Here is a 14,412-nt window from a genome sequence, read left to right on the forward strand (position 1 = left end):
CTCCATCATCATCATCATCATACTACGATACAGAACACTTGAACTCAAAAAAAAAAAAAATTTTAATTTAGGAGCCATCTCTCCATTATATTTCATTCATCATTTTATATCCATCTAATAACAACAACAACACCGACAACGATATCAAATAGCCACATTTTTTTTGTCTGTGTGTGTATGAGTGTGTATGTCGATTTTTTTTTTGAATCACACGATAAACATTTTGATTTTTTTTTTGTCATTTTATCAATCAAATTTTTTTTTTCTTTTTAAATTCTTCTTCTTCTTCTTCTTCTTCTTTTTTCCCCCCCAAAAAAATAAAAATATTCTCTTGTAATAAATAATAATAATATAATATATACCTAAAAATTGACAATTGACTTGTGTAAAATTAGCTTTTTCTCTTTTCTTTTTTTTTCCTGGATGAATGAATGAATGAATGAATGAATATTCTTCTCTCTCTCTCTCTTTGTATCTCTCTCTCTTTACTGTGTTTTTCCTGTTAAAAAAAAAAAATCTAAAATTCGCTGTATACTTAGATGCTATGAGAAAAAAGTGAGAAAAAAAACAGCAGCCATTTTCTCTCTATTTCTGTATCTCAAATACACACACACACATTTTATACCATTCAGTCCATATCGTGTGATGATGCTTGACGGTCATACACACACAAACACAGACACACATAGACAAATAGTCCCGAACATCATCAATCGTCATCGTTGATGATATCACCTCATATATACACTGTTGGTGTATTTTTTTTTTCTCCAAAAATTTTCTTTTATTCATCATCATTTTTTTTATGGTGGTGAATCGTTTTTCATATGAGAAATATTTTTTTTTCTCTTTGTTTTTCCTCTTTTTTTTCAATTCGATGAATTCGATTATTGTTATTGAATTTGCAACAACAACAACAACAACAAAAAAAAAACACACAGAATTTATTGATTGATTAGATTCTGTAGTTATTTTATTGTATTAGAGTTTATTTATTTATTTATTTATCATCATAATTTAAATCAAATGCCACAACACAGTATGTATGAATCGGCAACGCCACCATATCACCATCATGGTGGTACATTTCCATTATATCATTCACATCATCCACATCCTCATCATCATTTACATCCATTACAATTAACAACATCAACTGATTCTATTGATTCACAACAACAACAACAACAGCAACAACAATCTCATCATCATAATCATCAAACACCACAAACACCACCATTATCAACATCATCACATTCACCACCATCATCGGCTAGTTCCACCGGAAATATAGTAGTAACACCTAATAATAATAATAATAATTCCAATCATACATTACCAACTACACCTGGTTCCACTGGTTCATTAATTGCAACTGGTGTGAATGCATTGTTAGAGATGACGCCACCTTCGCCTACAAATACAACAAATAGTGGCCATTCGGCTGATCCATCACCACAACATAATACATCATCATCTTCATCATCATCATTAGTTCAATCAACATATACTAATCATTCATATTCATCAACACCACCATCATCATCATTATCATCATCGATAACAAGATTATCAACAGATCAAGATTCATCATCATTAATAATCGGTAGTGTTGATGGTAGTGAACAAAATCAAAATTTACCAACAACAACTCAATCATTTTCATTTACCGGTTCGCCATATGCGCCATCTTTTGGCGGTACACCGATGCCCGGAAATGTTCCATCACCAATACCGGCACATTATCATTCATCACAACCACAAAGCCATCATTTACATAGAGCATTTTATCCAACAAATGCTGCTGTAGCAGTTGCAGCTGCTGCTGGTGCAAATTATTATTCATGTCCAACAACGCCTAATCAACATTCACCAACAACACCACATTCAATTAATAATCAATCATCATCACTTCATAATAATACTAATAATCATCATCACCATAATATAATGGATCAATTTGCAAGTGTAACAAGCATTTCAACAGCCGGTTCAACTAATGGTACGATTGATCATACACAAACATCATCATATCATACACAATATCATCATCATCATCATCATCATCAACAACACCATAATAATCATCATAATCATCACATGGTTCATCCATATCATCGACATACACCACCGTCATCATTATCAACAACAACCACACCTACAATATATCATCAACATCAACAACAACATACTAATAATAATAATCATCATTCTATGTATGGATCATCACATCATCAACAATATTTAAATTTAAATCATCATACACATATTCAACAACAACATCAACAGAATTCTTCACTTAATTCACCTGGTAGTCAAACAACAACAACAACAAATGATTATGGTAGGCAAAACACAATTGAAATGAAGTACCAAAAAAAAAATTGGGTTTACCATATTTGATAATAATAAACACACCCTTGAAATTTGATGATGATGATGATGATGATGCTAAATCAATCTGGTTGATCTTTGTTGTTTATTGATTGATTTTGATTTGATTTTTTTTTTGATAGGAAAATCATTTCATTTCATTTGTTGATTTTTTTTTATCTTGGTCGTTTTTCTTTTCGTTTATCACATACATACATGCATACAAATTGGACATTTTGCCACATATTTTTTTTTTGTTAATCTTTGGTTTTTAATCTTGTTTTGTGTGTGCATGTGTGTGTGTGTGTGTATGTTTTATATTCACCATCCATCATTCGTTTTGTTTTTTTTACGGTTTTTTTAAAAGTAAAAAAAAAAATCCAAACATCCAGTATATTTATAAACAGAAATATAAATCTTTTTGAAGGGTTTTTTTTTCTCCGCATCACATTCGCTGTCCATTTTTTCAACAACTGGGGTCATTTATTCAATTTGTTGTTGTTGTTGTTGTTGACAATCTTGTGTGTGTGTGTGTGTGTTCCGCATAGAAAAAAGATTTGTTCACATTAATTTCAATTTTCATTGCCATTTTGAATATATAGAAATACTTGATGTGTTGTGTGTGTGTGTGTGTGTGTGTGTGATTTATATATATTTATGTGTGTGTTGATGATACAATGTGTCAACATTGGTGTGATCATCATGATGATCATTGTCATCAAGCCGACTTTTGTTTTTTTTTTTTTTTTTGATTAAGAATTGAAGTTTTTTTTTGAAAGAAAATTGGCAAATTTATTGATGACGAAAAAAGAAAACATAATCGATCATTGATGATGATGATGACAATTTGATTTTGAAATTAATAAATAATCACCATGCACACACACACACAGTCTTGACCTAATTAATAATCAATATTTTTTTTCCTCTTCTTAATAATAATAACATATTTATTACGTTTGTCAACAAGCTATAATCACACACACATCATTTTTTCGATGATCTTTTGACCATCGTGTTTAATGTCCACGATGAAAAAAAATGACTAGATAATCACAAAGTATGTGAAAGATGATGAAAAGATTTATTATAGACAGATAAGATGAATGAATGAATGAATGAATGGATAGGATAGGATATGGAGATACCTTGTGTCTGTGGTAGCTGGTTTTTTTCCTCTTATTTTTTTTGTCGTTTTTTTTTGCACATTTTACGATGGTTACAAATAAATTTTTTTTGTCGTTTTTTTTTGCACATTTTACGATGGTTACAAATAAATTTGACATTTTGTGTCTTCTAAAACTTTGAAAGGAAATTTTTTTTTCCTTCTTCATATCACAAATGGTTATTATTGGTGAATGAGAATCGATTGTATCGATCCAAAAAAAATGTATGTATGTGAAATCATATTTCTCTTGTCTTGTCTTTTTTTTTTTTATTTCAATTTACAATTTTGAAATCTTGTTTTTGGTTTTTTTTGTTTTTTTATTTTGTTTTCCCAAACGAATGAATCATTACAAGATATAGTTTAGTAGTTAGTAGTTGAACATGATGAATCGATCAATTTATCGTTTGTTTATCTACCATTATGATTTATAAGATAATGATAATATCTTTATGTTCAACAGCAAACGAAAAACATGTCGTCTATGACAACCTGGAAGCATGATATGTTCATTTGATGACTTTTTTTCCATGTGAATGTTTGATGATGATGATGAAATCACAACTAATTTGATCACACACACACACAAAACATGATTTTATTTAATTTAAATGAAATGAACAAAAAAAAAATTAAGAAAGATTGATGACATTCATTTTGTCGAATTTAATATGAAAATTGGAGCAGAGAAAAAAAGAAAACAGAAAGTATTTATTTATTTATATTTGATTCAAAAAATGAAATCATCCTCAGCTTCCATAGGATTATCATCATCGTCATCATGAATGATGTATAGATATATATATTCTATCCAAAGTTAAAGTCAAATATAAACATTGCCAACAACAGTACAACCTTTATTGAATTGAATTGAATTGAATTTCAAATGGTTTCCAGAGCCAGATGAAATTAAATCTCACATTGAATTTTACAATGGAAAAAAAATGAGAGATTTTTTTATTTTTATTTTTAATTGAAATATATATAAATTCTGAACATTTGGTCTGAATGAATGAACAACAACAACAACATCAACATTTTTCTTGTGTGTGTGTGTAGTGTTTGCATATGGATTAGGTTCCGTGGATTTTCAAGTGTACAGATGAGGATGATGTTTTTTTTTGTCGCTTTTGTTGTTATTGAAAATTTTTTTTTTGTTTAATTTCAGCCTTTATAAATCTGGATTGACGATGATGATGATGATGATGATGATGATATGGCCTCTTGATGGATGAATAAAATGTGTGTGTGTGTGTGTATTGCACCTGACGAGCTTGATTGAAATGTTCATTCAAGTGTGCGATGAAAAATGATTTGTTTTGGATCGACTTTATTGAAAATTTTTTTAGTATTGACAGAAAAAGACAAAAAAATTTAGAACCTGTCAATTTTATTTTGATAGCCGGAAATTTGAATCCTTTTTTTTGGTTGTTTTTCATTTGGTTTACCTTATGAATTTTATTATTATCATCATTAGTAATTAGCCATTTCCGTTTCGAGTGGCCAACATATGAACAACATTGATTCATTGATTCATTCATTCAATGATAGAATGGTGTTGAAACCATAATAGATTTGTAATTGACGGCTTTTGGTTATATCGATCGTGTCGTGCACGTGTCAGATGTGTGTGTGTGTGTGTGTGGTGACCTATTGTCAATTGTTTGTTGTTGTTGTTGTTGTTGATGATGTTGTTGTTGTTTTAACGAATCTAATCATACACACACGCGTTACTATAGTACATATATGTTTTCATTTCAACCATTCTAGCCTTTTATTATTAAAATCAAATAGACTTGAACTCAATTATATACATTAGCCTGTAGGCTGTAACAAACAATGGTCCAAAAGAAAAGAAAAAAAAACTTTCAAAATAACCCACTGTTTGTTGTTGTTGTTGTTGTTGTTGTCGTTGTTGTTATTGTTTTCTGTTTGGTCCACTATAACCGTATGCTTGTTTTTTTTTGTTGAATCAATCACCGTTTTTTTTATTCGCCATTCTCTTTTGTTGGTTTGATTGTCTGACTGACTGTATGTGTGTGTGTGTGTATGGTTGGAAAATTGTTATTATAACGAGAAATCTGCATCTGTTCACCAAACACCACCACCACCACCACCATCATTATCATCAATACGAATTGTCTAATCATACAACAATGGTTGAATTTTTTTTTTTTTGTTCAAAAGAACAAAAATCCAGAAAAAAAACGAAAACTGAATCTAATTACATTACAATTACAATTGGCAAGTGTTTGATATAATAATAATGAGAATATCGATGTTTAATGACATTTTCATTGACCAACAACAACAACATCATCATCATCCTCATCATCATCACCGTCATAGTCATAATCAACCACCAATGGTGGAAATATATTGTCGATTCGTTTCACTACTAATCACCACCATTCAAATGTTGTTCGTCATATTTGTGTGGTGTACTGATTGATTGTATAAAAAAAATTAATTCATGTTATATTTGTCTATGAGCGAGAGAAGGGGAGAGAGAAAGGAAAAAGAAATCACCATGGTTATTAATAAAAAATTTTTTTTTCTTTTTTTTTTGACCTTTTTTATACCTCACCATTATTGAAATTCAATTCTGAATCGATCTTTGATTGATTTTTTTATGATTGATCGATAATAATATTACCCCATTGGTGGTGGTGGTTGGTGGTTCTTGACAATTTACTGATGATTGACATTCCTTAAATTTTTCTACTGATGATGTCCTTTACATTTGCATGTGATCATCATTTTGTAATCAATGTAACAAAAAACATTGGTGTATGAACGAAAAAAAATTTTGAAACATATTTTTTTTCTAATTGATCGATAATTAATAATAATGAAAAAAAAAGAAATCTCAATCAATCAATTTGTACCCGATAACAACAAAATTAACATCAAATGATTATGACGATGACAATATCAATTAATAGTTCTTGATTAGATCATCATCGATTTGTAGTTATTGGTGGTGATGATGGTGATGGTGGTAGTATAATAAGATTGATCATCGTCATCATCATATCTTTTGATCTAAAGCGTAAATTATCGATTTGATTGATTTTTCTTCAAATTTGTCGACAACAACAACAACAACAACAACAACCTTGTTTTTTATGTTATCATTGTAAATTTAAAAGGAAAAAAAAAGAAAAATCATAATTACTTATTGAAGATATAAAATTGATTTTGATCGATATTGACATATTGACAAATTGATGATAAAACTAACCGTCAATATTATCAATATGTGTGTGTGTGTGTGTGTAGATAGAGAGAGTCAAAGATTGATTTAAATTGTTTTGTTGATATTGAAATTGTATTATAATGGATGTATAATTCACAATATATGAAACAATGAAAAGAAAAACATTGATAACAAAAAAAAAAAGAAAAAAAAACATCGATTGATTATATTTTCAAGTGTATTTTATTTGTTCCAATTTTTTTATGATTTTGGATAGTTTTTTTTCTGTCTTACATGATGATGATGACATACAAAAATGGACATTCCACACATGTTTTTTTTTGTGTGTTTGTCCACCATTAATTTAGAATAGGAAAAAAAATCAAAATCGTGACTGTCACACACACACACACACATGCATGCATATGTGATGTCCATTAGTGATGACCATCATAATTCAAGTGTTTGAGGTACAGTGGTGGTGGGCGTGTGTGTGTGTGTGTGTTTTCAAACCAAACCAAATAAAAAAATAACCATATGTTTTTGGTTTTGTCCAGAATCTTATAATTGTTTATATCCATTGACAATGATGATGATGATGATTTGATGACAAACCATAATAATACGATTGTCTCGAATATTTCCAAAGAAGAAAAATTTTAAATTCAATCAGAATATGTCAAACAAAAAAAAAGAAATTCTTTAAAATTTCATTCTAATGACATTGATATGCGATTTTCAGGAATATGTGTGTGTGTGTGTGTGTGTGTGCATTCAGGTGTTTTTGTCAGTTTTTTTTTCATTTTCATCATTTTTACTCTGTCTATTTGTTTTTTTTTTTTTTTTTTTTGATTTGAAAATTCAATTGTTGGTCGAATTATCATCATCATCATCATCATCATTTGGAATGAGATTTGCTTTCGAAATTGAATATTTCACCCATTTCAAAATATTTTTTTTTCTCAATCTATGCGTGAGTGAATTTGTATATTCTCCATACACACACAACACCATTGTGATCGATTGAGAATTGCATGTATATTAAATATATAGCTTCGATTTTTTTTTTGCTTTGAGTATGATCCAAATATTATAGTTGAATTGAAAATAATGGAACAGAATGTAATTGTATATGTGTTGGATGTTTATTATTATAAAGTAGGCGTGCATTCTATATAGAGATATATTGAATTCTGGACTATGTGAATAGAAAAGAATAGATGATGAGGATGGGTTCATTTTGTTTTGACTAAATAAGTGATGATGTTGATGATGATGATGAGGGTTCAGTTGTTTTTTTTTTTATATATATTTGGTGGGCCAGGCGTGAGATTTTTGACACCTGTTTTGTATGAATTAGTTTATGTTCAAGTATTCATCGTTCTCGAATATTTATTCATATATTTGGTGGTTGTGTGATGGGGGGCTAAAGATTATCTTGTCTGTTTTTTTTTGGTTCAAAAAAAAATGGTGGTACTGGTGGTGGTGGTGGTGGTGGTGGTATTAATGGCAATCCATTCCATGACAATGTAACAACAATAACAACGACAACAGTCAGTTTGTATATTGTTAATGTATATTGACTGACTAACTGTGTGAATAAAGAATATTCAGGATTCCCTCAAAGGTTCGATCCATTTTGAATTTCATAATTACCAAAAAATTGTTTTGTTTCCAACCAGTGTGTGTACAATTATTAATATGAATATTATGAAATTCATTTTTTTTATTCTTATTCTGATCGATGTTTCGAAATGATGATGATGAGAATTTCTTTATGAAAAATGTTTCTTATGTTCGATATTTTATGAATTTTTCTTTTTTTCCTCTCCCCCCTTCATTACCAATCAATCGCCTTTTTACACACACACACACGTACAGCTTTACAGTAGAACTTTGTTTTCCGTTTGCTGCGTCGAATCTTTTCTGAGAGAGAGAGAGAGAGAGAGAGAGAGAGAGAGAGAGAGAGAGAGAGAGAGAGAGAGAGAGAGAGAGAGAGAGAGAGAGAGAGAGAGAGAAAGAGAGAGGTATCTTTATTGTTTTCTTCTATCATCATCCATATATCGATTATTGCTTTTATTTCTATATATATAATATACTGGGATTCTCTGATCGGTCATCCGCCGATCACATACACACACACAAATGTTACGTGAGAAAAATTCTCATAGCCAATAAGGCTACCGAATGTGTTTGTTCGTTCGTTTTTTTCCCTCTTGATTCATCAGATTCAACCAACATTCATTGATGATTGTTTAATTGGTTGAAAATTTGTCCATTTCGTTGTTGTACGTTGAAGGATTCTTTTATTTTGGATTATTTTGGAACGAATATTTTTTTTGATAAAATCAACTAAGAAAAAAAACGATGGATACATCTATTGAACAACAATCAAATTCGATGGACATTATTGATGCTGATGCTGTTGATGATGATGATGATGATTGTTCCAATTCATTTCTATCGACTATTGGTTCACCAATGTCATTGAATCATCAACAACAACAACAACAACACCACCACCACCATCATTATCATCATCATCATCATCGTTGTTTATCGAATACATCATCGATTTTTTTCGATTATCTATTTCAATCGACTGAATGTCGTCATTTACCGCCTAATAAACAGCAATTACTTCGACATTATTTTAATTGTTTTGCTTCATCTGCTGCGCGATCTTCCTACTATTATGGTTTAGATTCATTCTCATTTTGTTAGCAATTTTTTTTCTATTAAATTTGTGTTTTTTTCTATTTCTATTCATTCATTTTCAAATTCACTAACAATTTTTCTTTTTTTGTTTTCAATCCACAGATTCTAAATCACGTGATTCGCCTCATAGTTATTATTCTCAGATTGGTGCAAATAATAATAATAATAATAATCAGAATTCATTGAATTCATCGTATCATCAACAACAACAAACATCAAGTAATAATATGATGTCACCGATACCTACACCTTCACCACCAAATGATGGAAATATTTCTTCCCTGGATTATTTGGGACGTTCTAATCATCTTGGTGGTAGTAGTAGTGGTGGTGGTGGTGGTGGTCATCCCCATCAAACATCATCACCACATCATCCACGTACTTCATTGATAAATCCACGGTCCGCTGGTGGTTCATCAACATGTTCTTCGAATGCATCGGACCTTAATTCATCTGGAACTTTGATGGCCGTTACTGGTAATCATTCCTTAACACGTGAAGCAATGCGTCGTTATATTCGTGAAAAAAATGATCTGAAAATTATCATTTTACATGCAAAAGTTGCACAAAAATCTTATGGTAATGAGAAACGATTCTTTTGTCCACCGCCTTGTATCTATCTGGAAGGTGATGGTTGGCGTAAACGTCAAGAACAGATGATACGTGAAGGTCGTACTGAACAAGAAGCCAGTCTTTGTGCTTATATTGGTATTGGAAATTCTGATCAAGATATGCAACCATTAGATTTCAATGGAAAGGTATTTGGATTTTGTTTTTATGTTGAATTTATTTTTTTGTTAAACTAATCATGTCCATACAGAGCTTTTGTGCGGCAAAAACATTATACATTTCGGATTCGGATAAACGTAAACATTTTATGTTATCAGTGAAAATGTTCTATGGAAATGGTGAAGATATTGGATTGTTTCATTCACGTCGTATTAAAGTGATCTCGAAACCATCGAAAAAGAAACAGTCATTGAAAAATTCCGATCGTATGTGTTTTATCATCATTGATGTAAAAATTTCATTGATTTTTTTTTCTTATTCTTATTCTAGTCTGTATCGCTAGCGGAACAAAAGTAGCATTATTCAATCGTTTACGATCACAAACGGTCAGTACAAGATATTTACATGTAGAAAATGGCCATTTTCATGCTAGTTCAACACAATGGGGCTATTTTACTATTCATCTTGGTAAGGACATTTTTCAATATGTTTATCAATTGATAATAAATTAATTTATTATTCTTGAAAAATTTAGTCGATGATAATGAAGAAGAATCAGAAGAATTTACCGTACGTGATGGTTATATTCATTATGGTGCTACAGTGAAATTAGTATGTTCAGTAACCGGAATGGCATTGCCTCGTTTGGTATGTGTATATTTTTTTTTGTTTCTTACTTACTCCTTTACTCCTCCTACTTTTATATTTTTGTTTTCTTGAATGAAATCAAAAAAAAAAATTCAACTTGATTATCATTATAATATCCACAATGACGATGATGATGATGATGATAGTAGTCAAGTGTGTGTGTGTTTAAAGTTTTAATTTTTTTTGTTCTTTTTTTTTGATTTTACAATTGAAATGTGATATTTGGGCCAATTAAAAGTAGCCCTATATTGAATGTTGTTGTGATAATAACAAATGATACGAATGATAATGATGATGATGATGATAATTTTCAAGTAGTCAATCATCAGATGATGACGTATGAAAAGAGAGCAATTTTTTTCAAGTGTCTATGCAATAACTTTACAGTGAAAAAATGAGGAATGAAATTAATTCCAGAAGCATCACAATAATTATAGTTAGATTATTATTATTGTGCTGTTGTTGTTGTTGATGACGATGATGACGATGATGATGATGATCGTCATTATAAGTGACAAGAAACAATGAAATGTATGGTGGATCTTTATCTCTTTCTTTCTCTCTCTCTCTCTCTCTCTCTCTCTCTCTCTCTCTCTCTCTCTCTCTCTATTTTGCTACTTATATAGGGTTTCAGGGTGTAATCTTAGCAATGCTTGACGATGATAATGATAATCATAGTGAAAAAAAAGTGAGTTAGATAGAGAGTAAAAAATGAGAATAAAGGTCGCTCCCGGTTTATGGATGAAATTAAAGATTGGCTCCCCGAAAAAAGTGCTTGTGTGTTGTCTTGGCCATACCTAAAATTGCAAAGATTCAAACCAAATTGGTTTTTTGAATGAAATGAAATGAATGGAATACAATTCTTTCGTATTTTTTTTCAAAATGAAATGATTCAAATAATTTTTTTTTGTTTTGCTTTGAAGACAATCTATTCAACTTGACTAAAATAGATAAAGAAAGAAAAAGACTAGCTCTACAAGATTCATCTAGTTGATGATGATGATGATATGGGAATTTTTGGCGACATTTTCACACACTATAACAATTCGATTTTAAATTTTTTATTTTTTTTCACATGTATCTTTTTTTTGAATCATGTTGAAGAAGAAGAAGAAAAATAATACGTTATATGACCAATGGCTCCTGTTTTTTTTGTTCGTTGTTGTTTGATGATGATGATGATACAATGAACGGAATTATTTATTATGTATATGACTAGAAACAATGAAAGAACAAAAAAAAAAACATGGAGATCAACACGAAAGGTTACCATCATCATCATCATGCGATTATTATTGTCATGATGATGATGATGATAATATAATAGCCGGTTATAATTGTTATTACATGTTGTTGAATAACATTTTGTTTTGTTTTTTAGTTTTCTACTTACAATCACTTTTTTTGTTTGGAAATAACTAGATTTTCAATTCATGATGATGATGATGATTATGATTATGATGATGATCTGATTATAATTTTTTTTTTGCTTTGATTTTTTTTCTTGTTGTTGTTGTTGTTGTTGTTTATAGATAATACGTAAAGTGGATAAACAAACGGCAATGTTAGATGCTGATGATCCAGTATCACAATTGCATAAATGTGCATTTTATCTAAAAGATACGGAAAGAATGTATTTATGCCTTTCACAGGAACGTATTATACAATTTCAGGCAACACCATGTCCAAAAGATTCGAATAAAGAAATGATCAATGATGGTGCATCATGGACAATCATATCGACTGATAAAGCTGAATATACATTCTATGAAGGAATGGGTACAATACATCGTACAGTTACGCCTGTACCAATTGTACATAGTCTCAATGTAAATGGTGGTGGTGATGTAGCAATGCTTGAATTAAGTGGTGAAAATCTAAGTCCATCATTGAAAGTTTGGTTCGGTGATGTTGAAGCTGAAACCATGTATCGGTAAGTGATATAAATGATGATTTTTAATTCAATTTTTTTTACTTTTTGGTTTATTTTTTTTTAGTTGTGCGGAAAGTATGCTTTGTGTAGTACCAGATATTTCACAATTTCGTGAAGGATGGCAATATGTTACGACAACCAACACAGGTACAAGTGTCATTAGTACGTGATGATGGTGTGATCTATGCAACCGGATTAACATTCACATATACACCGGAACCTGGTCCAAGGCCTCATAATCCAGCTATTGATAGAATTTTAAGGCCAAATGCACATCCACCACCACAATGGCCAGTCATTTGAAAACACACAATTATCCTAATAAAAAAAAAGTCCAAATGCTTTCAAAACTTTGATAATTGTCATAACACACACACACACACACATACACACAAAAAAACCTACAAAATCAAGTTGGCCATATTTAATATATTCATCATTCATGGGGTAAAAAAAATTCTGATTGAAAAAAAAGCTGCAATATTTCGTTATTTCAACAACAAAAAACAATACACTTCATAACCACACACACACACGCACACACACATAATTTATAAACTTTTTCACCAATGGAAAATGGATTCATTTGATTGATGAAAAATCAAACTCAGACTTTATCTCCAAGAAAAAAAAAGAAATATGATTCCTATTGACTGCACACATACACACAAATCATTTCTTCTATTGTACCATATTCTTGATGATGAATTAATATTCTTCTTATGAATTATGAAAGAATTTTTATAAGAGAAAGAGAGAAAAAAAATACCACTATTTATATGATGACGTTATTATTACACTACATCACCAACAATCTATATTATACATACATACATTATGTGTATGTATCATAAACACAGAATAATTATTTGTATACAATTTTCATGCACGATTCTTATTTTCTATAGAATTTTACCACACACACAGACAGACAGACAGATTCTTATATTATTTTTTAGGGGTCAAAGAAAAAATGTATCTATTTTTATTTTTTATTTTATTTTATTTTACTACTACTACTTAAATTACACAACAATTATTGTTCATGAATTATTAATTTTTGATTTCGATTGATTATTTTGTAAAAAAAAAATTTATCTCATTTTCAATGCAAAGAAAAACAGTGTTTGTGTTTTTTAATTTTTTTTCGTTTTTAATTCTTTTAAATCACATGAAAATGAATGTGAACATTTCCATCCAACTATAAATCCAATTTGTAGCTTATTCTTTGTTTCTCTCTCTCTCTCAATCAATCAATCAATCAATTACAAGCACAATCAAATAAAAATGACAATGATGATCATTAGTATTAATTCATTAATATTCATTCAAATGATGAAAATGAAATAATCACGTGAATTTATGCTCAACACACGAAATGTCAGATGAAATTAAAAAATCTGATTTTTAAAAATCTTACATCAATTTGAATCCAGAACGGTAGATGGCGTGATAATCAATGTAAAAAAAAATCCATTCATATCTAATACATATATAATAGATTGATTATAATCATCGATTAAAAGAAATGGCAAAAAAACCGATGAATAATCACTTCATTAAAACTATGGATGCATTACAAACGCATACACACACACACATGACTATTATATAACAATTTAGATGTCTAGCAATCATCATCATCAT

The 14,412-nt window shown here is 29.9% G+C and overlaps 1 protein-coding gene across 1 annotated transcript; it reads left to right on the plus strand.

The window, feature by feature from the left end:
* Positions 1-804: 804 nt before the first annotated feature.
* Su(H) (recombining binding protein suppressor of hairless) lies at positions 805-13,886 on the plus strand. Its single transcript, XM_075734834.1, is given in 8 exon segments — positions 805-2,344; positions 9,558-10,213; positions 10,276-10,450; positions 10,515-10,652; positions 10,720-10,832; positions 12,365-12,765; positions 12,830-12,896; positions 12,898-13,886. Coding segments are annotated over 8 exon segments (3,039 nt in total). The 5' UTR covers positions 805-1,026; the 3' UTR covers positions 13,069-13,886.
* Positions 13,887-14,412: the final 526 nt, after the last annotated feature.

Source organism: Dermatophagoides farinae, chromosome 10 (genome assembly GCF_024713945.1).
Source record: "Dermatophagoides farinae isolate YC_2012a chromosome 10, ASM2471394v1, whole genome shotgun sequence".
NCBI lineage: Eukaryota > Metazoa > Arthropoda > Arachnida > Sarcoptiformes > Pyroglyphidae > Dermatophagoides > Dermatophagoides farinae.